Source organism: Nicotiana tabacum, chromosome 16 (genome assembly GCF_000715075.1).
Source record: "Nicotiana tabacum cultivar K326 chromosome 16, ASM71507v2, whole genome shotgun sequence".
In the NCBI taxonomy this organism is placed as follows: domain Eukaryota; kingdom Viridiplantae; phylum Streptophyta; class Magnoliopsida; order Solanales; family Solanaceae; genus Nicotiana; species Nicotiana tabacum.
This window is the reverse complement of record NC_134095.1, coordinates 19,494,706-19,519,578: the sequence shown is the minus strand read 5'-3', so window position 1 is coordinate 19,519,578 and position 24,873 is coordinate 19,494,706. Positions and strand designations below refer to the sequence as shown.

Sequence of the window (24,873 nt, the reverse complement as noted above, 5' to 3'; positions counted from 1 at the left end):
AAATTTGAGGGGAGAGAGAAAAACAATACAAAACTTATTTTATGGCTTAAGGGTAGGAGGTGACCATAAATAGATATTTGGCTATAAAAATCAAAAGATAGCTATGGAATATAATTTTTTAAAAGGGTATTTATTTAAAATAAATAAGGTATCAACCTTTGCTATAGAAGGTAAAAATTCCCTGCCTACAGGTAATCTGAATCTTACCGACAACCTCTCCTCCTCAGTTTTTGCTATTTAGCAGCAAAATGAATAGTAGTTGATATTTTTTGCCAATACATTGAAAATATCTACAAGATTTTGACTTTAAAATGTATCATTAGCTAGAAATTGTTGCTATCGGATTTCAATAATTACCGTCACATCAGCCCCTAAAGGGTAAAAGCCATTCTTATCCCTATACTATTGTAAATAGTATACGTTTGTTCTTCTGTTCACTTTAATCCCAAACCCAACCTACGTTATCAAACTTGATGGAATTGCCCTTAACCCTAACGGATCTATACCATGGCAGCTGACCCCTTTCAATTTTTTCCATGTCAGTTGTCATGTCAGCAAACAATTCTTTCGTCATTTCTATCGTTCAATTGAGAAAAAACTTGTGGCTCTATTAATTCCTTTGCTTTTTCCTGTTTTGTCTCATCCCCTTTCTACTGAAACATTTCCGGGTCACAGTTGGTTTAGCAATTACATTATGTTAGATGAACAAATAATGGTCAAGCAACTTAAAGAGAAAACATAAAAGGGTATAAAGTCCATTAACTCTGTCTTAGTTCTAAATTAATTCGAGTCAGAATTTTCAGTATTTATTAAAAAATATCCAAACCCATATTATTCTAATAATAAGTAACGAAACAATTAACGATAAAGACATTTGCCACAAATCAGCCTTCACCTATGCTTTGCCCACTTGGTTCTGTTATGTATTTGCTAATAAATTCGTCTGAAAATCGGGCGAAGATGGAAGCAGCATCCACTGGGGATGGCGTCATAGTAAAATCAACTGTTTTCTTCTTCCATCTAAAAAATCAACCATTTTCTTCTAGGAAGTAATTCTAGGGCTCAGTACTCTTAAAACTCACAAATTTTCACTACCATTTTCCACGTCAATCAATGGTGGCTCAGTCATTTATTAATAAATCTCACCGTTATTACTTCGCAACTACCGCCATCAGATTCCAATAATAAAATCTCCCAATCAGTTCCATCTCTGGCACCGTCGATTCAGCCTTACTCAGTCGTACCTCCGTTGTTTCTTCCTACGGTGCCACCATCACTGATAGTGTTGGAATGTTGAACCGGAATCATGTGTCAAATAACCCTAAACCCAATTTGGATATGAAGAAGACGATACAGTCGAAGAAGAAGAAAGAGAAAGACAACTATTGCACACAATAGGTTACAACATAACTAGAGCTGAAGACCCAAATGTATTGGGTATAACAAGTGTATGGGCCAACTGGGCCAGTATACAGAACAAACAAAATGCAGGCCCAATACAAACACAAGCCAATACAAATACAAGCCTGGTCCTATTGTTACAGATCCGGTCCAATAGCTTTTAGCATAATTGGATACAGCTGAAAGACGCTTAATTCTTCCAGCATAATCATATCCAAATGCAATTTACAACTATGTACGCACTTTACAACTATGTAATATCTGTACACATTATGTGCACTTATGACAAGGACAACAAATAAAGTATTAGACACTTGTAACTAGTATAGCTGTAGCTTATATTTTTATCTATTGAATACTTGTATAAATAGATACATTGTACAGAATATTAGACAGTGAATGAGAAAAGGAATTTCTTCTAAATTCTTACATGATATCAGAGCAGTAGCTATCTGAAACTCAACCTACATTTTTTTCAGCCTTCTCTTCCTCCTTAAAATGGCACCAAATTCCACAGATGATTCTTCAAACATTTCTGCAGCTCGCACAATTACTCAACCAGATGCTATGGATTCCACTCACCTCTATTACCTTCATCCATCAGATTCACCTGGAATGGTTCTTGTCAACTCAGTATTTGATGGGAAGGGATTTGGAGGATGGCGTAGAGCCATAGTCATTGCACTCTCTGCCAAGAATAAACTTGGTTTTATTGATGGAACATATTATGAACCTGATGCTTCTTCCACTAACTTCAAGCAGTGGAATCGTTGCAACGATATGGTTATATCGTGGATCTTGAATTCTCTATCTAAGGACATAGCTGAAAGTGTCCTTTATTCAAAAACTGCAAATGCAATTTGGAAAGAACTTGAGGATAGATTCGGACAATGCAATGGTGCTCAACTTTATCAATTACAAAAGGAGTTGAGTGACCTAGTGCAAAGTACCTCTGATATAGCATGATACTATACAAAGGTAAAAAGGATTTGGGATGAGTTGGATACCTTGAATAGTTGTGTGCAATGCATCTGTGAATGTAATTGTGGAGGAAAGTCAAGAGCTTTAAAGTCTTTTCAAGATGGTAGGCTAATCCAATTTCTCATGGGACTTAATGATGCATACACAGCTGTAAGGAGTAATATCCTAATGCTTACTCTTCTTCCAAGTATCAATCAAGCCTATTCTCTTCTCATTCAAGATGAGAAGCAAAGAGAAATTCATGTTGCACAAAACCCAGTTGAGACTGCTTTTCTGGCACAACATCAACCAATCTATTTTCAGAAATATGCTAATGGAGAAGGAAAGCTGAAAGCAAATCTTGAAGGAAAGAAGAATAACCTGGTATGCAACTATTGCAAGAAGACCGGACATTCCATTGATAACTGCTATAGAATCATTGGTTTTCCCTCCACCTTCAAATTTACCAAATTCAAAAGGTATCAAGGAGGACCTCACATCAATGCAGCACTCATGCATGAAGAAAACACAAGTCAATCAGTCAACACAATAGAAGGAAATACATCAGGGAAAGTCATCACTCAAGAGCAATTCAGTCAGTTTTACCAACTTCTTCAGCAGGTGAAGGTTGGACAACAGGGTGAGCAGTTTTCTAATGCAAATGCTAGTGCTAAATGTGCTGGTAAAATAATCAATACCCCTAATCTATATTGTCTTTCTTGTCTTCTTTACATGAATTCTACCTCCTGGATAATAGATTCATGAGCTTCAGAACATATGACTTTCGATTATTCCATTTTATTAAATGTGAAGCCTCTAAGAAAATCTTTATACGTGAATCTCCCAAATTCATACAGAGTTAAGGTCAGTCAAGTTGGTAGTTTGCATGTTCTACCAGATTTAATCCTAAACAATGTGTTATATGTTCCAGATTTCAGGTTTAATCTAATTTCAGTTCACAAACTCACTAAACAACTCACCTGTACCTTATTGTTCTCATCTTTTGGCACATTCTTGCAGGGCCCTTCGCTGAAGAGGTCAGTGGTAGTTGGTGAAGTCAAGGAAGGTCTATATCTTATTAATCCAGCTTCTCTAAGTTCTGGCCTAGTTTATGGAAATCAATCAATTTTTCAGTCTTATTCAGCTTGTAACAATCTAAAGAGAGACATTCTCTCATTCAGTTTCTTGTTCTGCTAGGGTCAACTCTAATGTAAGTCTGTGGCATAAAAGTTTGGGGCATATGCTTCTATCTAGTATGCAAAATATAACCAGTTTTCAATTTCCTTCTCTTGCCAAGTTTAATCATCCTTGTGATATATGTTGTCAAGCTAGGCAGGCAAAATTGCCTTTTCAGTCAAGCAATATCAACACAAATTCAATTTTTCAACTAATTCATGTCGATACTTGGGGACCTGACAAGATCCCAACTCATGATGGTTATAAATATTTCTTGACCATAGTAGAAGACTATAGTATGGGAACATGAACTTATCTTTTACGAACAAAAAGCAATGCTTTCCCATTTTTGAAATCCTTTCTAGCAATGGTAGAAAGACAATTTGCAACTAAAGTTAAAATCATTCGTTCAGATAATGCTTTGGAATTAGGTTCAGGATCCGTTCTTTCAAGTTTTTTGTCTTCTAATGGAATCCTTCATCAAACCTCTAGTGTTGGTACACCACAACAAAATGGAGTGGTCGAACGAAAATATAAACATCTTCTAGAAATATGTAGGGCTCTATTATTCCAATCTAATCTCCCCACTATGTATTGGAGTGATTGTTTGTTAACTGCTACTTTTTTAATAAATCGTTTTCCCTCTAAAGTTCTTGATTTTAAAACACCTTTTGAAATTCTTTTTGGGAAAGTTCCAATTTATGCTTTCCTAAGATGTTTCGGTTGTCTATATTATGCCTCTACTCTATCTCATCATTGGTCAAAACTTGAATCTAGATCAGTGAAGTGTTTTTTTTAGGATATCCTTTTGGGAAGAAAGGATACAAACTGTTGGATCTTCAATCTAAAACCATTTTTATCTCTAGAAATGTAGTTTTTTATGAGGATATATTCCCTTTTTCCTCTCTTTCACTTGAACCTCCCATTTTTCCTAAAGAATTTTCCACTGTACACGACCAAACTCATCCTTTCCCTCAGTATGATAACCAACCTTCTTCAGAACCAGATCTTATTCCTTCTCCCTCTCTATCCATAACACCACCAAGAACAGCTCCTACTTCATCCGCTACATCTAGGTTAAATTCATCTCCGTCTTCTATTCCTGTTCAACCTGAACTAAGGAGATCTACTAGGGAACACAATCCACTATCTTATCTGACAGATTATGTATGCAATGCCGTATATTTGACTGATCTAACCAATTCTTGCTTTGCAGCACCAGTCTCACCTACTACAATGACTTTCACTGACCTCTCTCCATCCAATCAATCTCTTCTAAATTCTATCTCTCATATCATTGAACCTACAAGTTTCTCTCAAGCAGTTTTACATCCCAGTTGGCAGGATGCAATGGCAATAGAACTTCAAGCCTTGGAGACCAACCAAACTTGGGAAGTGGTTGAACTACCAAGAGGCAAGAAACCTTTACCTTGTAAATGGATCTATAAGGTTAAATATAGATCTGATGGAAGTATTAAAAGGTTCAAAGCTCGACTAGTTATACGAAGAGACATACAAAGGGAAGAAATAGACTACAATGAGACTTTTAGTCCAGTGGTGAAAATGACTACTGTTAGATGCATCTTAGCCATTGCAGTGAAAATGAATTGGAAATTATTTCAATTAGATGTCAATAACGCTTTTCTTCATGGTGATCTACTGGAAGAAGTATACATGATATTTCCACCAGGTATGGTTTCACCTTCCACTAATCATGTGTGCAGATTAAAAAAGTCCTTATATGGACTCAAACAGTCTTCACGACAGTGGTACGCAAGACTCACTGGTTCCCTCAATTTCAAATGCTATTCCCATTCTCTTAATGACTATTCTTTATTTTTCAAAAAGACAACTTCTGGAATTTCTATTGTGGCTGTTTATGTCGATGACATACTTCTCACGGGTGACGATCCTACAGAACTTTCTAATCTAAAGGACTTCCTCAATTCCGAATTCAAAATCAAAGATCTTGGAGAAGCCAATTATTTTCTTGCAATGGAAATAATACGAGAAAAATAGGGACTAATTATCAGTCAAAGAAAGTTCACCTTAGAGCTTTTTTTTGAATTTGGTGTTCTCGGTTCACGGCCAACTTCCTCTTTGCTGGATCCTAATTGCAAGCTTCGAGCCGATGTTGGTGAACCTCTTCACGATCCAACCATCTACAGGCGACTCTTGGGAAAACTCAATTTTTTAACCCACACTCGCCCTGACCTCTCATTTGCAGTTCAACATCTGAGCCAATATATGCAAAGCCCACGTCGACCTCATTTTGATACTAGGCTACATTGTCTAAGATATTTGCTATCTTCACCCGGAGTTGGGCTCTTTATTAAATCAGACCCCTCTTTTTCATTAATGGATTTTTGCGACTCGGATTGGGGGTCTTGTCCGGAATCTCGTCATTCAGTCAGTGGCTTCTATATCAATCTCGGCGGCTCTCCTATTTCATGAAAATCAAAGAAACAATCTTCAATTTCACTATCTTCTGCCGAGGCCGAGTACCGTTCTATGAAGAAGGTTGTTGCTGAACTAACATGACTTGTACGCCTTCTCACAGATCTCTCGCTTTCCCCAAGCTTACCAGTTTCTCTACATTCAGATAGCCAGGTCGCTGTTCACATAGCAAAAAACCCTGTCTTCCACGAACGAACAAAACACGTGGAAAATAGATTGCCATTTTGTCTGTCAACAGTACCTCGCCGGACTGATCTCCTTATCTTTTGTTCCGTCGAAATCCCAGTTAGTCGATGTCTTCACCAAACCTTTTTCTAGACCACTACACGGTGCGATCGTTTCCAAGTTGGGGTTGATTTCTCACCCCTCCAACTTGAGGGAGGGTGTTGGAATGTTGGACCATAATCATGTGTCAAAGAACCCCAAACCCAATTTGGATATGAAGAAGACGATACAGTCGAAGAAGACGATACAGTCGAAGAAGAAGAAAGAGAAAGACAGCTATTGCACACAATAGGTTACAACATAACCAGAGCTGAAGACCCAAATGTATTGGGTATAACAAGTGTATGGGCCAACTGGGCCAGTATACAGAACAAACAAAATGCAGGCCCAATACAAACACAAGTCTGGTCCTATTGTTACAGATCCGGTCCAATAGCTTTTAGCATAATTGGATACAGCTGAAAGACACTTAATTTTTCCAGCATAATCATATCCAAATGCACTTTACAACTATGTAATATCTGTACACGTTATGTGCACTTATGACAAGGACAACAAATAAAGTATTAGACACTTGTAACTAGTATAGCTGTAGCTTATATTTTTATCTATTGAATACTTGTATAAATAGATACATTGTACAGAATATTAGACAGTGAATGAGAGAAGGAATTTCTTCTAAATTCTTACAGGTAGTGGGTGAGACAGATATTTGGGGGAGATATTTTGAGGCGGGTTGATGAAGGGTCACGGGTGGGAGACGGGTGATGTAATAGGGTTTGTGGGGTTTTAATTTGGTGGGTTCGAGTGACTTGGCAACTGACATGGAAAAAAATTTAAGGAGTCAGCTGCCACGATATAGATCCGTTAGGGTTAGGGGCAATTCCATCAAGTTTGTTAACGGTAGGGTGGGTTTTGGACGTAAAGTGAAACGAAGGACGAACGTGTACTATTTACAATAGTACATGGGTAATAATGACCTTTTTCCCACCCTAAATTGATTCATTTCCTTATTATCGTTCTATTTTTTAATGCATTTATTTTCCATTTCTTAGTGTCATAAAATTTTAAGCTTCCCCTTATCTTTTTATCCTAGCTGTATGGGAATTGGGAAGTAAATGTATACGAAAAGCAAAACCATCATATCATTATCCAAATGTTGAATGTTTTCTTTATTTAGAGGCATGCGCGGGAGTTATCTCCATTAATTCATGAGTGCATTGAGTGGGTTCTCCTCATACTTTGTTAGAATGTCACATTATGCTAATAATACGTTATTGATATAGATGGCTAGGATAAGGTGGAAGAGGACTTTAGGGATGCAAAATTAAATATATTATTTTTAACTCGAATTATATATATATATATATATATATATATATATATATATATATAAATGGACTTTACACATGCATATGTATGTGTTAAGAAACGAGCAGGGAAAATGCAAAATGACTGTATAGAGGAAATATATGATTATTATGATTGACTTAATTTATTTGAGATTGAAGTACATTCAATTAATTGATATATGTATGTAATAAATTACGCATATATTAAATATATTGACTCTAAATTTTGAATTTGTCAGTATACTAAAATACAGTAATTGATTTAATTCTTAAGGGAAATGCTCCATGCGCAAAGCTTATCATGATCCCATCCATCAATAGAAGTTTCTCATCTTCAAGAGCCAAATCAAAGGATTCAATCATAAGATGTTGTCCTTTTACGCGTAAAATTTATTAGCACCGGGTGTTTACATCAAATTTAATAAATATGCTATATATTTTCACAAATATGGTTATAAAAATATTATTGTTAATTGAGACACACATATATATACATACTCACTTTCATTTACCATTTAACAACAGTAAATTAATATAGTTGATGTAAACACCCGATCGACGCTTATAACTGAAATTTGAACTTTTGAATAATAGAATAGTGCTCATGCATGACTTCTATTCAACAACCAGTCACTAAACATTTTTTGTCTTTCGAAATTAGAAAATATAATGTTTTGAACAATAATGCCATCGTAACTTTTGTTTCTTGGACATAATGAACATGTGATGCTAGTAATTACTGATAAATTCAATGGAGAAAAAATTAAGATGTTAATACTTCAAAAAAGTAAACTGAACAATGCTTTTTAATCATTACTTTAAGTTTAAGATATAATTCTATACTTTTGAGTATTTATAAAGCTCGATTTAAATGTCCATTTTGAGTGCATACTATTTAAATATGAGGTAAGTTGATACATGCATCACATAACACTTTGCATAAATGTAATGATATATTCTCAAGGAGGCAATTCAATTGTCAAGATGTTTAATTTGAACTGTAGTATTATGAGTTTAGTTTGAGTCACAGTACATCCTTATTATTGCTGTCAAATTAAACAGTTCTTACTGCTTGATGCCTTGTTAATCATAGCCTAAAAATAGATAAATCACCAGAAGATGTAATATTTTCAATTACGATGGTAACTTAGCATGAAACGGCTCATATATATTTGGGTTTTAATTCTACAAAAATATTTGGGTTATTAATATTTTTTAGCTCGCACTAGAAACTATTTACATCCGATAGCTCAAAAAATATATAAAATTTGTACAATTTTCGTATATAACATTCATAATCTATATATAGACAAAAAAATAAATACAAAAATATATTTTTTAATTATTATTTTAAGAGCGGCTATATAGTGTCATTTTCCCAAATTATTTTGGGTTGGTGCAAGAAATAAAATTCAGTCAGAGCTATTTTAATGTTTCAGATACTTTTTCAGAAAGTGTGTTAATCCAAACAGGCCTAATCCGAACTACAGTGCTTGAGAGACAACGACAAGTTAAGTGGGTGGAGATGAATTATAATTGAAAAGTCAAAAGTTTAAGCTTAATTAGGATAAAGACATAATGAGGTAGAAATAATCATAGAGATAATAATTGTTTCTAAAAGGCAATAAATTTGATTAGATAAGTCAATGCACGCGTGACCTTATAATTTACATCAGTCCACTTTCATTATTTGGCATTATTTTTACGGACATGTTATATGAGTCATCCATAGGTTGTGGCACTCAATTCTAAGTGTCAAGTATGAGAATTTTATTTAATCTACTACAAGATGATACTACAAAAATAACAACAAACCCAGTTTAATCCTAACAGGTAGGGTCTGGGAAGGATAGTCTGTACGCAGACCTTACCGCTACCTAATACAGGTAGAGAAGTTGTTTCCTATTACAAAAATATCACGTACAAAAAGCAAATTAAAAATTTGTGAACAATCTGAATTACTGCATGTTTTCTTATTATATTGTTGTTCTCTTATTTTCTTGTTATTGTTACTGTTTGTTTTTTATATTAACTTGTTGTTGGTATTGCTTGTTGGTAAGGTGGGGAGTTCTTGGAGGGAGGGAGCTGAGGGTCTATCGGAAACATCCTCTCTACCCCAGGGTAGAGGTAAGGTTTGCGTACACACTACCTTTTCCAGACCCCACTAGTGAGATTATACTGGATTATTGTTGTTGTTGTTGTTGTCGTCGTCAATTTATTAAGAATTGTGAATAATTTAACAAGATATATAAAATAAATCCGGCAAAACTTGTGAGCAATTAAATAATATAGACAAGTCTTGTCAATTTGGCAAAACTTTGAAACAAATTGTATAAGTTATGTCGGCCGGTCATAACTTGAACAAGCATCTGGGATACCTTGTGAACTAGGTAATTTGTGTCAATCTGAAAAGGTAAGTTACGCTATAAGGTTATTAACCGATAACTATTACCGATTAACTGATATTGTTATTGGTCTAATTTTGGTTTAGCATGTTTAAATCGATTTTCAATATACCTAATCGATAACATTCAAAGTCGAACCAAACGGACGGGTACCCGCCCCTACTTGTCATACACCTGGACGACCAACTAAACGGGCTTCAAGGAAGATGCAGGCCTATTTTATGTTTGGAAAAAGTACAGCCCATCTATTATGCGCTTTTGGTAATATATCGGGCCTTTGGCAGCTATAAGGCACTGAAATGGCATGTTTCTTTAAGCAAATTAATAAGGGGTATTATTACTTTTAGTCCGTATCACAAATTATTTATATTTGATAGTCAAAAATTTTTTGTATAGTTTTATATATAACATATAGAATATATATATATAAAATATATAATTTTTAGATATTTTTTTGACTATTATTTTTACAGCGGTTATACAGTTTAATAACAATCGAAATAATCATGCATGTGCATACCTACTCCACCTTTCAGTTTTAAGTCGCTATCATGTTCTAGTTTAAGTAATTAACTGCATTCTTAAACAAGTATGCAACTATAATCATCGAAGTTTCTACTTTTTACTGCTTTTTCTTTAATTAAATAAACATTAAAATGTCTAATTGCATGCGTAAATTAGTGACGATGACAAACATAAAATTGTCTCCCTTTTACCACTATTTACTTTCTATAAAATTTTAGTTAAAATTTTCAATCCCATACATACTGAAAAAGCTGAGGATATGATGGAGATTTACAGGCTTTGAGCCCAATAACTTTCTGTCTTTCCTCCAATCAAAGGAACCTCCTAACGAAATGATTTCTCTTTGAAAATCTTGGAAGAGTTTAGTTCAAGGTTTTCTTGAAGCTTCAAAAGTTCTTAAGCTTTTAATAACATAATTCTTGGTTTGCTGAGGATATGACGGAGATTTACATGCCTATACGGCTGTACCCAATAACTTTCCTCTTATCAAAGGAACCTCCTGACCAATAATTTAGAAGAATTAACTCAAATAGTCGCCCACTCAATCATTTAAATTAAAAATAATCAATGAAGGTATAATATATGCATAATTTATGTAATATATATGTATAATTATGTATAGTCAATGTATAATTTATGTATTTGGCTAGAAAAAGTAAACAATGAATGTGACCGACTATTTGTGTAAAGATCCCAATAATTTATTTGCAAATTTTGGAAGATGTCACACCTCCTTTTTTACTACACCCCGTAAAGGGCATAAATATAAGGGAGTTTTTCCAATTAAAGGACAATCGAAACGGGATTTATTTATTAAAGATTCAGAGTCGCCACTTGGAATAATTCACGGTGTTCCAAGTCACCGGTTGAATCCCGAATCGAGAAAAATATGATTCTGTTTAACAGTCCGCGAACCAGAAATCCGAGTAAGGAATTCTGTTAACCCGGGAGAAGGTGTTAGGCATTCCCGAGTGCCGTGGTTCTAGCACGGTCGCTCAACTATTGTATTCAGCTTAATTATCTGATTTAAAAATACTTTTTAAACCCATGTGCACTTTTACTTTTAAACCGCTTTTATTCATTTTTAGGAAGATTTCAAGGTTCTTTAAAACATATCGCAAGCCATGTCACATGAAATGCACTCGTGGTTCACAATACGTTTTATTTAACCTTGTTCGAAATTGGAGTCGGGTCACATGAAATGCATACTCGGGCCCCTTTTATCTAATTTGACGCAGTTCAGTTGATGAATAACAATCCAATTTTTATACTGTGACAAAATCATGCTCAACTATAGCCAATTCGAGTAAACATACGAGCAAATAGCTAAGTGAGCAAATTCAAAACTACGGAGAACAATTACAGAATCAATGGGATCATATCACCAAACCAATAATTATTATCAAGCTTGAATAAAACAAATAGGGGATGAAAGAGTGAACCTCAATATAGCCGAAAAATTGATTGTTTCACTGTTTTGAACTCAAAATGTGACGAACCGCAAACGGGAACCCAAATCGGCACCGAAAATCTAAAACCGACGACGAACTCGAATCAACCTCGACTTAACTCCACTCCCATACTCGAAAAAACAAAAATCGGAACCAAATGAAAAAGAGAAACATCTTCGTCGATAGATTCAAACTTAAGACGTAACTCCGGATCAAATATTTCAAATCAACTCTATCCTCGAAATCAAGCTTGACAGAATGAACCAGAGCATTTTTTTTTGTATTCTTATGATTGTATATAGAACTGTTTTGTTTCACATCCAAACTAGGGCATAAAATTAGAGAAGTAATATTCAGAATTGAAGAACAAAGAAAAACAAAAACCTGCTGAAATAGTGACCCCGAATCTCGACGGAAATGGGAACTCAAATGCGAACAAACATATGAACGCAACCTCAAGAGACCTCGTTCAGTTTCTACCTCAGATAATAACAAAATCGCCAGAGAAAGAGGAGGAAAGAAGCAAGGTTCCGTCGTCCGCCGGGTTCCTTGCCGGATCTGTCACTGGTGGCGTCGATGGTCTTCAAAAGAGATAGAAGGGGAAGGAGGTATAGAAGCAAAAGCTAGGTGCTGTAGCAACAGTCATGACCTCGGCTGTTCAGGGATCTATTTGGTTTTGTTCCAACGATGAAGAAAAGCTAGGGTCGACAGACATGGCTGTTCTTTGTGCGTTCTTGGGTGTTCGGAAACAAAGATCCTGGGTTGGCTTCGTGTGTGCGTGTGCAGCTGATTGGAGGTTGCTGAATTTCTAGGGTTTTGTTTTGATGAGGAAGAAGACCATGAGGGGTGCTGAATGGTCTAGGGTTTTAGGTTGAGCTTCATGAAGAAGAAGCTCATGAAGTCTGGTCGTTTGATGTCCAGCCGCTGCCCATTTTGGATATGGAAATCGAAGAAGATCCAAGAGTCAAGTCAAGGTCCTTCATTTTTTGCTCCTCGAGGAAGATGACCAAGCTCAGCATGTAAAGCGGCGGATCCGATTTGTTTTGGGATCTTTTTGTTTTCTATGAAGAAGAAGAAACGTGAGGAGGGGGGCGTTCAGTGTTCAGAGGCTATGGAGATTTGGAGATGGGGTGGTCCTGTCTAAGCTGTGCAGCTTTCAGCTTTTTTAGCCTTTTCTTCCCGTTTTTCTTTTCTCTTTTTCTTCTTTTTATATTGTAGATTGTAGGGTTTTTAGGTTAAGGGGTATGGGCCTAGGAATTATGGTCTAGGTCCAAAATTAGGCCTAAAAATGGGTTGCTCAAGCCCAAGTTCTATTCTTTCCCTGCAAACGAGATTAAAAATACGGTCTCATTTATTAATTAATCCTACTATTCAAAAAAATTATTAAAATAAAACTAACCATTAAAACAAATCTATTTTTGATATTTTCAAATATCATATTAAAATAAAAATACGATACTATTTTTGTATTTTTTAAGATTAAAAACGACTACAAAACATTAATGAACCTATTTTTGTAATTTTGTTTCTTGTAATAAAATAAAGTCAAAAGTCAAAATTACTTAAAATATCTATATTATGCCTAAATTAAATATTTGTGCACTAAAATGTGAAAAATCTTGGGGAAGGTCAAAAATCACATGTCTATAGCTGCCCCTCTTTGACTGGAAAGACGTAGTATTTTCAGACAAAGAATGACTAGACAGGTTTTTGACCCGACCCTTATTTGGAGAGACTAAAACTAAGAGAAAAGGGGAATGTGATCGAGCTCTGGTATCTGAGCTGCCTACATATCCTTGGCTATAAAGGAATCAGGCCACGTGTAGTTCAGAGGTGAGTGAGATGATGGAGTATGCCGAGGTGGAGAGTCGGTCGAGGTACCGTTCCGTCGAGGTTCCGGTCCCCAGTCCTGCTATTACATCAAAATCAAAACATGAAAAAGACTAGCTAAGCCTATCAATTACGAGTTACAAGATTCATATCTATAAGTCTTCTAAAGCTTGATCTTGAGTCTTGAATGGTTCTTCATGCAGACTTTAGATTTGAACCTTGATGCTTGCTAGTTGCAAGTGCTAGTTCATCCTTCATCAACTTTTCGGATCAAGACCAGGTATGCAATGCTTGTTACCTCGGCCATGTTTTGAGCAACCCACATCTTTCATCAACTTCTGCATTTGGATTCACTTCTTGCCTTTCTTTTTTCTTTATTGTGACTAACTTCTATTGATCACCTCGGACTGTTGACTTGCATTCTTGCCGCGAGATTCTTTGGTTGCTGACTTGACTTGCAATCTGAGATGCTTTTCCTTTTCTTCAGGTGGACGCCTGACTGTTGGACTCGAACCGTCTTCTCTTGTTACTTGACACTGTTTTCCTTTGCACCTTGAACCATTTTCCCCTGAAACTTGAACTGCCTTCCTTCGAAACTGCTTTCCCTAGAAACTTGAGTTGTTTCCCCTTGTTCTCCAGGTGGGCACCTGATTACAACAAAATAGACAAAACAAAGAAATTTTTCTGCCCCAGTTTGCACTAGGAAGATTTGTGAGTTGTTAGCAAAATTGTAAACCACTTGTACTATTGATGTAATGATGAAATTAAACTAAAGAATAGACTAGGAAAACTATAAACTAAGCTTGACTAAAGTAAAAACTGACCCTATTCTCCAGGCGGGGCCCCTGACTGCTAACTTGAAATGTATTCCTTGCTCTCTAGGCGGGGGCTCCTGACCGCTGAACTTGAAATGTATTCCCTGCTCTCCAGGCGGGCTCCTGACTGCTAAACTTGAATGTATTCCCTGCTCTCCAGGAGGGCTCCTGACTGCTAACTTGAAATGTATTCCCTGCTCTCCAGGAGGGCTCCTAACTTCAACAAGATAGACAAAACAAAGAAAATTTTCTGCCCCGGTTCAGTGGCTGGGCACAGATGTAAGTGTAAAATGGATCACATTACCAAATATCAATAAGAACTTGAAAGCTAAAACTTGAATTGTACTCCCTTGTTCTCCAGGAGGGCTCCTGATTGTTGACTTGAAAGTATTCCTTGCTTTCTAGGCGGGCTCCTGACTTCAACTTGAAAGTGCTCCATGTTTTCCAGGCGGGCTCCTGACTTCAAGATAGACAAAACAAAGAATTTGAAAGCTAAAATTTAAATTGTACTCCCTTGTTCTCCAGGCGGTCTCCTGACTGCTACGCTTGAATGTATTCCCTACTCTCCAGGCGGGCTCCTGACTTCAACTTGAAATGTATTCCCTGCTCTCCAGGCGGGCTCCTGACTTCAACATAGACAAAACAAAGAATTTGAAAGCTAAAATTTAAATTGTACTCCCTTGTTCTCCAGGCGGGCTCCTGACTGCTGCGCTTGAAAGTATTCCCTGCTCTCCAGGCGGGCTCCTGACTGCTGACTTGAAAGTACTCCCTGCTCTCCAGGCGAGCTCCTGACTTCAACTTGAAATGTATTCCCTGCTCTCCAGGCGGGCTCCTTACTTCAACATAGACAGAATAAAGAATTTGAAAGCTAAAATTTAAATTGTACTCCCTTGTGCTCTAGGCGGGCTCCTGACTGCTGGGCTTGAAAGTATTCCCTGCTCTCCAGGCGGGCTCCTAACTGCTGACTTGAAAGTACTCCCTACTCTCCAGGCGGGCTCCTGACTTCAGCTTGAAATGTATTCCCTTCTCTCCAGGCGGGCTCCTGACTTCAACATAGACATAACAAAGAATTTTAAAGCTAAAATTTAAATTGTACTCCCTTGTTCTCCCGGCGGACTCCTGACTTCTGCGCTTGAAAGTATTCCCTGATCTCTAGGCGGGCTCCTGACTGCTGACTCGAAATGTATTCCTTGCTCTCCAGGCGGGCTCCTGACTTCAACTTGAAAGTGCTCCATGTTCTCCAGGCGGGCTCCTGACTTCAAGATAGACAAACAAAGAATTTGAAAGCTAAAATTTAAATTATACTCCCTTGTTCTCCAGGCGGGCTCCTGACTGCTACGCTTGAAAGTATTCCCTGCTCTCCAGGCGGGCTCCTGACTTCAACTTGAAATGTATTCCCTGCTCTCCAGGCGGGCTCCTGACTTCAACTTGAAATGTGCTCCCTGCTCTCCAGGCGGGCTCCTGACTTCAAAATAGACAAAACCAAGAAAATTTTTCTGCCCCAGTTTGGTGGTTGGGCACCAATGTGAGTGTAAAACTAAATCATATTACCAAGTATTACTCAGAATTGAAAGCTAGGTCCCATTATCCAGGAAGATCCTGAAAACTCCTAGTTAAATGATGGCTTTAAAAATCTAAATTATATCTTCTAAAAGTGTGACTCCTGCTAAATCCTGTTATCTAAGAAGGTCTTACAACTACATCCTATTATCCAGGGGGGTCCTGAAAAATCAAACATTAAGTCTTATCTTAAGAGTGACAACTTTTACGGCTGAATTATACAACCCTACAATAGAACTTACGCTAAATGTTGTTATCTAATTGAAATCTTAAACTAAGTCCCATTATTCAGGAGGGTCCTAGAAACTCCTAATTGAATCCTATCTCGAACATGCAAACTTCTAAGCCAACTTATATTCCTTTGGGATGCATTTATGCTAGATTATGCTATTTCTGAACATTTAAACTAGGTCCCATTTTCCAAGAGGGTCCTGAAAGTTTACGGTCAAACCTGTCTGGTGCTTGCTTTTCCTTGCGGAGGGTTTCTCCGAAACAAACAAAATTTTCTTCCCCTATTTCAATCAAAGAAAAATATTGTCAGTTTAAAATGTGGTGGTTGGTTTGTGGCCTTGACTTTGAGGGCGATTGCTCCTTCATTTCCCATGATAACTGATTTCCACTCGAGGACCTTGCTTGCTTATGGACTAACCATTTTCTCTGTCATCCTTATCACAGAAAATACCTCTTCTCCGTTCAGACCCAATTCCCTTTATCTGTTGCATTGCTCATGAACTGATATTTACCAACCTTTGTGTTTCACCGAAAATACCTTTGATCCGTCCACCTAACACCCTCCATCTGTTGCATCGTGCTTCTTGTGTTGGCATGAATTCCAAAGCACATTAATTGACATCCACTTAGTGCGCATGTTGTTCTTTCCTAACTTAAATCACTGGCCTTGGCCTTGAAGTCTATTGTTCCCTCACTTGTCACGATAACTTTGATTTCGGCTTGGAATACCTTGCTTGTTACTGGTTAAACACTTTCTTTGTTGATCTCATCACAGAGAATACCTTTGACCCATTCACCCAACATCCTCTATCTGTTGCACTGTTCACGAATTGAAATATACCAAACCTTTGTATTTCTGATGGACCCCAAAGCATGTTGATTGTTACCAACTCAGTGTGCTTGTTGTTCTTTCCTGACTTATGACACTGATGTACTGGCCAGATCCCGTTTTGTGCAATTGAAAAGCTGGTGGAAAATTTTGAAGTCATTTTTCACTTATTTTGACCAAACCGACTTAGGAAGATGAAGTAAGCAAGACAAAAGGAACAGAGTAAAAGACAAAGGAAAGAGATGATTCCTAACAAGAAAACTACAAAGTAGAAACCTATCAGATGTGGATACCAACTCTAATGACCATGACATGCACATGTTGATTAAATGGCCTAATCTGTCAAACAAGTCTGATGTTCAACTCTTGTTATACCCCTGAACCATGAAACTGGACTTCAATGCTCCGATTATCCAATCTGATTCACAATCCTTATTCGACTTGTAGTGGCCGAAGGGTTTTCACCATCAAGCCTCTCTCATTCTGTTCTTTCTCTCAACTTACCGTCGCCTTACTGTGCCCGCGAGGGTTTTCACCAATAAGACTCTCTCATTTTTGGATTTCTCTCAGCTCCCGTCGCCCTACGATGCCCGTGAGGGTTTTCACCAATAAGAATCTCTCATTTTCATTATTTTTCTGCTTGGGCCAGAGTATTGCCCCTGATATGAATTACCTCTTCTTGCTTGACTTGGCATCTCTCTAATACTGATCGGAAGGTCTTTCTTTGGACCGTAACGTGGGCTTTTGGATAGGGTTAAAAATAAAGAATGTCAAAGGCTCAAAAACAATTCTCATGGGTTCAAAATTACAACTTTCGGAATCAGATTTCTTACAACAACCACAACTTCTGCCCCAGTATCTTGCTTGGGGACTTTTGAATTTTTATTTTGATGAGATCGAACCGTGAGGCTGCCTACGTATCCTTAAAAGGAATCAGGTCGAACGTAGTTCATGACATAGGAATTACTTTGTTGTTGTGATTTTCTCTTTCTCTTTCTTTTCTTTCTCTTTTTTGCTTTCTTTTCTCTTTTTTGTTGTTTTTTTTCTTTTTTTTCCTTTTCATTCTTTTCGTTCTCTTCTATATTTTTCCCTTTTTTTCTTTTTTTTTTTCAATTTTTATTTTTCTTCTCTGCCTTTTCGTTCTTTTCTTTTCTTCTTTTCCTTTACTTATCTTTCACGCTTGTGTTTCTGATCTTTGCTATTGATTCCGAAAGAGGGGTATGAAACAAAATAAACAAGGCTCAAAGGGGTAATGAATGATAAAGTGTTTAGATAGCAGAACAAAATGCCTTCGTCATTCCAATCTTCAAAATATGCCAAGTACAAATAACACAATTAAACAAACCAAGAAAAATATTCGTAACATCTTTTGATTGCGCCAGCCTTGATGACCATATCCACACATTCGCCTTCTACATCTGTTACATACAAAGCGCAATTGGACAACACTCTCACTCTCACTACCACGAATGGCCCCCTACAAATTTGGGGAAAACTTGTCGTTATCTTCACCCGATGCAGCATGATGCATTTCAATAATGTATTTTTATGTTCTATCTGCCCCAGTTTCACACAATTCGGTCTTGAAGTGATCTCAAAATGCCTTCACTTATTTCCCTCAAATGTCCCTATATTTTCAACATTGTTTCGTTGTTTCGTGACTAAATGGACTTTTAAAACCAGCCTGAGAATTACGCATGCGTGTTATGTCACTAGAGTTAACAGGAAAAGAACTATGAAAAGAAAAGAGAACTAAACAAAAATGACTAGAAACTACAGAAAATAGAAAATTGCATTAGACAGATGGTGAAAGGGTTTGGACAACAAAACAGACAAACTAAGCTGGGGTTACAAACCTAGAACAAACCTAGAAAACACTAAGTGAGATAATACGACTAAAGGAACTAGACAAAATAAAGGATAGAAGGATTTGAGTCACAAGACGATGTCCGGATTACAACCCCGCAATAACCCGGACAACAGAAATGACAACAAACTAAACCACCAAAAACTCCTCTCCGGCTGACCAAGAACTGGAGCGTCTTTCCAATTACCAAGCATGGTATCTTATCCACTGAATTCTGCATCAGCAATACTAGGACCTCCACAAGTCCTCATCACATTATTCTTAACAAATTGCTTTTGGGTTCCTTTTGCCGGCTCGTTCTTAAGATCAACCCCTGATAACGCTGAAAGCTTAGTAGCACGTGGACCTCCAAGGCTCCCAGAAGAATTATCACATTCCTTTTCAGAATAAACCATACCCACCATATGCGTCTCATTATGCACATGCGATGGACTTTGACTAGTGTTTGCGGCATCTGGATTTTGTACGACAATGTCGCCTACATCAACAAGCTTCTGAATTGCTTTCTTCAGATTCCAACACTTCTCTATATCATGCCCCGAGGCATTTGAGCAATATGCGCACCTTTGAGAAAAATCAAACTTCTTTGACAGAGGGTTTGGCATTTTTATATGAATCGGCTTCAACATGTCCAATTGCTTCAACTTTTGGAACAAACTGACATATGATTCTCCAATAGGGGTGAAAGCCTTTTCTTTTTTCAGCAACCACTCATTCTTAAATGCTTGATTGGGCCGGAAACCTGATCCAGGGGGTTTTTGGCAGGCTTGTGGGGGCGGGTAAGACATTTGGGAAAGTGGTGTGGGCCATCGCGAGCCTTGTGGGTATGGAGCATATGGTGGTGCATTGTGGACAAGGTACTGGGAAAGTGATGTACGACTTTGGGAGTTCTGTAGGGAGAAGTAGCATTGGGGAGGATTACAAGTATATCTAGGAGGTTGACATTGAGGTTGAAAGCGTTTAGCAAGAACGACCGCTGGACCCTGTCGTCGACGGGGCTCACCAACATCTTTTCTATCAATGGGAAGACTATCCCAAGCAATTTGTTCATTCCATCTAAGCCAAAAATCCCTAAAGTTTTTCTTGGGTTTATTTTCCATTTGAGATAGGGAGGAGCGGTCTGGGACAACACCTAATTTGTATTGAAAGTATCGAACAAAATCTTGGGCCATGTCACCCAATGTAGGCCACTTACCAACATCTTGACGATGATGCCATTCCAAAGCTGCCCCGATCAGGCTCTCACTGAAGTATGCCATCAACAAATCATCTTTCTCGCCAACACTTCTCATTTCACTGCAATAATCCCTCAAATGGGCTACCGGATCTCCACACCCATCATACAAGTTAAATCTTGGCACTTTGAATCCCGCGGGCAGACGAACGTCAGGGAACACAGACAGTTCTTTGTAAGCCATGCTATCCTGGTCTCCCATTCCTTGCTTGTTCTTTAAGGACTGTTCTATGCCTTTCGGCCTCCTAGGTATCCCATCTCACCCTTCTTTTCCTGTAACCTTTTCATTTTCAGCATGAAGCTCATCCCGAGGGCTCTTCTTGTATGAGTCATGAACCTTGTGGGCAACCTTTGAGGGGTAATATTGGGCATCATGAGCTTTGAGTGGGTGTTCATTGTTGGGGATAATGGATATGGCAGGAGGGCAATTTTTGGGAAAGGTAATTGGAAGATGAGTGATGGAGCTACTAGGGTGGTTGGAAAAGCCATGATAAGTGGGTGGATCTGGAGAGTATGGGGGATCATCTGGCACTATGACCAGTGTTCGGGTAAGGGTAGCATTTAGGAAGCTAGGTGGTGGCGGGGGTGGTGCTTCCCAGTCATCCAGGCCTGATACATGTCCGCCATGTGTTGTCTCAACATCTTTAACTCTTCAACCAACCTATTGTCCTGTTCAACCAACTGCTTTCGGGCCCCGGTATCAACCAACTCAGTTTTGTTGTTGTTTGCCATTACCTTTTGACTTTATGTTGTGGAGAGGAGTTACTACTTCGAGAATCACAAACCAACCACCTTTCTACTATGAAGATATTAAAAGGAACAAAATGGGGTCATCCCGTTAGCGTTAGGACATTTAACACCAGAAATATCACACTGCGTGCAATGCACCTAGCAACAATTAATGGTTCTAGAATGACTCTGAGGGTCATAAGGTCACTTGGCATCATCCCAATCTGTCCATTTGAATCTTATCTTTTCTTTTCTTTCCTCGCACTTCTTAGCTCGCTCATTTTCTTTCCTTTTTTTCTTTCTGATTGTCGCTCTTTTCTTCCTTCTCAATTCTCACATCCCATAATTTCACCATCTTTTTCTCTCTTTTTTTTCTTTTTTCTTTTCTTTTAAAAATAAAAAAATGATTCGATCGTCTCCTATGTAGGTTGCCTACGTATCATGACGCCGCATGAATCAGATCTTTGCGTAATTCAGGAAGATCAAGAATAAAGGAAACAAACTGACGTTCTCTGTTTGTACCGTAATGACTTTGACGAGAAAAGGGAAATAAAATAAACAAATCTCTTTTTTGTTTTTAAATTTTCTAGACTTAATGTTCTATAACCTATTGCAAACTCAAGCTTAACGAGCATATATTTTGCTTTTTTCTGTTTTTGAAACAAATACTCCATGGGAAATTATTAAGGGAAACCCAAGAAGAGAAAACAAAAATATTTTTTTGATTCTTTTTTTTGTTTTTTTTAGGAAGAAGATCGAAAGAGTAAACAACGGAAAACTATTTTGAATTTTTATTTGTTATCCTAACGCAAGATTTCGAAGCAAGCAATGAAAAAGATAAAACAGAATGTTTTTGGATTTCAATTTTGATTGCCTAAAGGAAAAATTCTAATGATAAACAAAAGATAAAGTATGTTTTTTTTCTATGTACAATATCCTAAAGTTCTAATGACGGTAAAAAGATTTTTTTTGTTTCATCTTTCATTAATTTCCCAAAGAAACACCTCAAAAGAAAATCTTTTTGGATTTTGGAATTAACACCTTAAAGAAAGCTTTTAAAGAAGTACTAAAATAAAATTCTCTTTCTTTTGTTTTGAATTTTGGTCCTAATATACTAAAGGAAACATAAAAATAATTCATTTTAAGTCCTACATATTAATTGCCTAAAGGAGAAACAACCTCAAATTTTTTATTTCTAGAATTAGTATTCTAAAGAAAACTTATAACGGAAATATAAAAATGCAACATCTCTTTTTTGGATTTTTGAGTTACAGCATATTTTTTCAAATATAAAACAGAAAATAACAATAATAAAAAGACTTGACATTACTGTACAAAAGTAGAAAGTAAAAGACGACATAAAATGAAGAACAGACTCAAAACATAAAAATAAAACAAATCTCCTTAAGCAACTCCTGAATGCGGTGGTCCTGGGGTATCTGTCATGCTCAAACTCCGGTAAGTGGATCCACACTTGTATGAGAAAACTTAAACCAACACTATGTGAGACAATAACATTCCCTACTAGACACATGCAGGACATGATTGAGGCTATTTTTGCAAAATGACTTATTTGGCCAAAAAGTGGTTAGAAGTGCAAAATTTGGCTAAGACCCCGCAAAGCCAAGAACCTAAGATTTACTAGGAAGACTGGACCCTATGTGGGTTGCCTACGTATCCTGCCCCGAGAGACGAGAATCAGGTTTGCGTAGTTCGGGCAAATTGGATACGGGCAAGAAATAAAAATAACAACTAATTTAGAGAAAATATTTTTGTTTTCTTCTTTTCTTTTTTTTTTTTTTGAAAAATGATGAAAGAAGTAAACTCTTCTTTTTTTTTATTTTCTTTTCCCCCCCTTTTTTTGATTTTTGAAAAATGATGAAAAAGTACAAAAATCCTTTGAATTTTTCAAGCTCTCTTTTTTTCTTAACAAAATGTAACATAAAACATAATTAGGCCCACTCGCTTTATCTTCACACTTCACCCTCTCTTTTTCTCTTTTTTTCTTTTTCTTTTTCATTCGCCCTCAATTATCATTGGTCCGCCAAGTGACCCTTTTACCCTTGAAGAAATGCAACACGTAGCACATAGGATGCATCAAGATGGTCTGTTATTTCGGGCACACCTGTCCTAGACGGACCCAACCCCTGTGTTGAGTCCCCTAAGTCAAATGCACATGATGCAAGCAAACGTTCCTACTAGGGATCCGGCATGAGGTCTTGTTATACTAGGTTCAAAACCTGGATTTCTTATTCTAGACCTGGCTTACCCGAGCGGACAGCTCGAGCCGGAGGGGGGGGGGGCAGCGTACCGGGAATACAGAAGCTTCATCGGCTTTGCAACTTGTCCAAACCTCGTTCTAAATTTGGAATATGACTCTAACAGAAAAGAAGTCACACGAAGTGCACACTTCTTCATGATTTAGAAGACTCAGAGAGAAGAGGGATTTCACAACAGTTTATATACAGTTCACGGAATATCAAAGAGGTAAAAGCAATCAATTAGCACATTAGGCCCAAATCATGTAACAAAATCAGATAATGGATAAAGTCAACTATAACAGTTATTCTAAGCTCGAATTTCCTGAACCCTGAACCAAAGATTCTAGGTTCTAGTCCCCAGCAGAGTCGCCAGAGCTGTCACACCTCCTTTTTTACTACACCCCGTAAAGGGCATAAATATAAGGGAGTTTTTCCAATTAAAGGACAATCGAAATGGGATTTATTTATTAAAGTTTCAGAGTCACCATTTGGAATAATTCACGGTGTTCCAAGTCACCGGTTGAATCCCGAATCGAGGAAAATATAACTCTGTTTAACAGTCCGCGAACCAAAAATCCGAGTAAGGAATTCTGTTAACCCGGGAGAAGGTGTTAGGCATTTTCGAGTTCTGTGATTCTAGCACGGTCGCTCAACTGTTGTATTCAACTTAATTATCTGATTTAAAAACACTTTTTAAACCCATGTGCATTTTTACTTTTAAACCGCTTTTATTCATTTTTAGGAAGATTTCAAGGTTCTTTAAAACATATCGCAAGCCATGTCACATGAAATGCACCCGTGGTTCACGATACGCTTTATTTAACCTTGTTCAAAATTGGAGTCGGGTCACATGAAATGCACACCCTGGCCCCTTTTATCTAATTTGACGCAGTTCAGTTGATGAATAGCAATCCAATTTTTATACTGTGACAAAATCATGCTCAACTATAGCCAATTCGAGTAAACATACGAGCAAATAGCTAAGTGAGCAAATTCAAAACTACGGAGAACAATTACAGAATCAATGGGATCATATCACCAACCAATAAATATTATCAAGCTTGAATAAAAAAAATAGGAGATGAAAGAGTGAACCTCAATATAGCCGAAAAATTGATTGTTTCACTGTTTTGAACTCAAAATGTGACGAACCGCAAACGGGAACCCAAATCGGCAACGAAAATCTAAAACCGACGACGAACTCGAATCAACCTCGACTTAACTCCACTCCCATACTCGAAAAACCAAAAATCGGAACCAAATGAAAAACAAAAACATCTTCGTCGATAGATTCAAACTTAAGACGTAACTCCAGATCAAATATTTCAAATCAACTCTATCCTCGAAATCAAGCTTGACAGAATGAACTAGAGCGTTTTTTTTTGTATTCTTCTGATTGTATATAGAACTGTTTTGTTTCACATCCAAACTAGGACATTAAATTAGAGAAGTAATATTCAGAATTGAATAACAAAGAAAAACAAAAACCCGCTGAAACAGTGACCCCGAATCTCGACAGAAATGGGAACTCAAACGCGAACAGACATATGAACGCAACCTCAAGA

At 37.3% G+C, this 24,873-nt stretch overlaps 1 protein-coding gene across 1 annotated transcript; it reads left to right on the top strand.

The window, feature by feature from the left end:
* Positions 1 to 1,899: 1,899 nt before the first annotated feature.
* On the top strand, positions 1,900 to 2,367 carry LOC107814394 (uncharacterized). The gene has a single exon (XM_016639807.1). The coding sequence runs from the start codon at positions 1,900 to 1,902 to the stop codon at positions 2,365 to 2,367; it is 468 nt and encodes a 155-aa protein (XP_016495293.1).
* The last annotated feature ends 22,506 nt before the right edge of the window (positions 2,368 to 24,873 follow it).

Coding starts and splice junctions, on each gene's coding strand:
- LOC107814394 (XM_016639807.1), top strand. CDS start 1,900: ATGGCACCAAATTCCACAGATGATTCTTCAAACATTTCTGCAGCTCGC.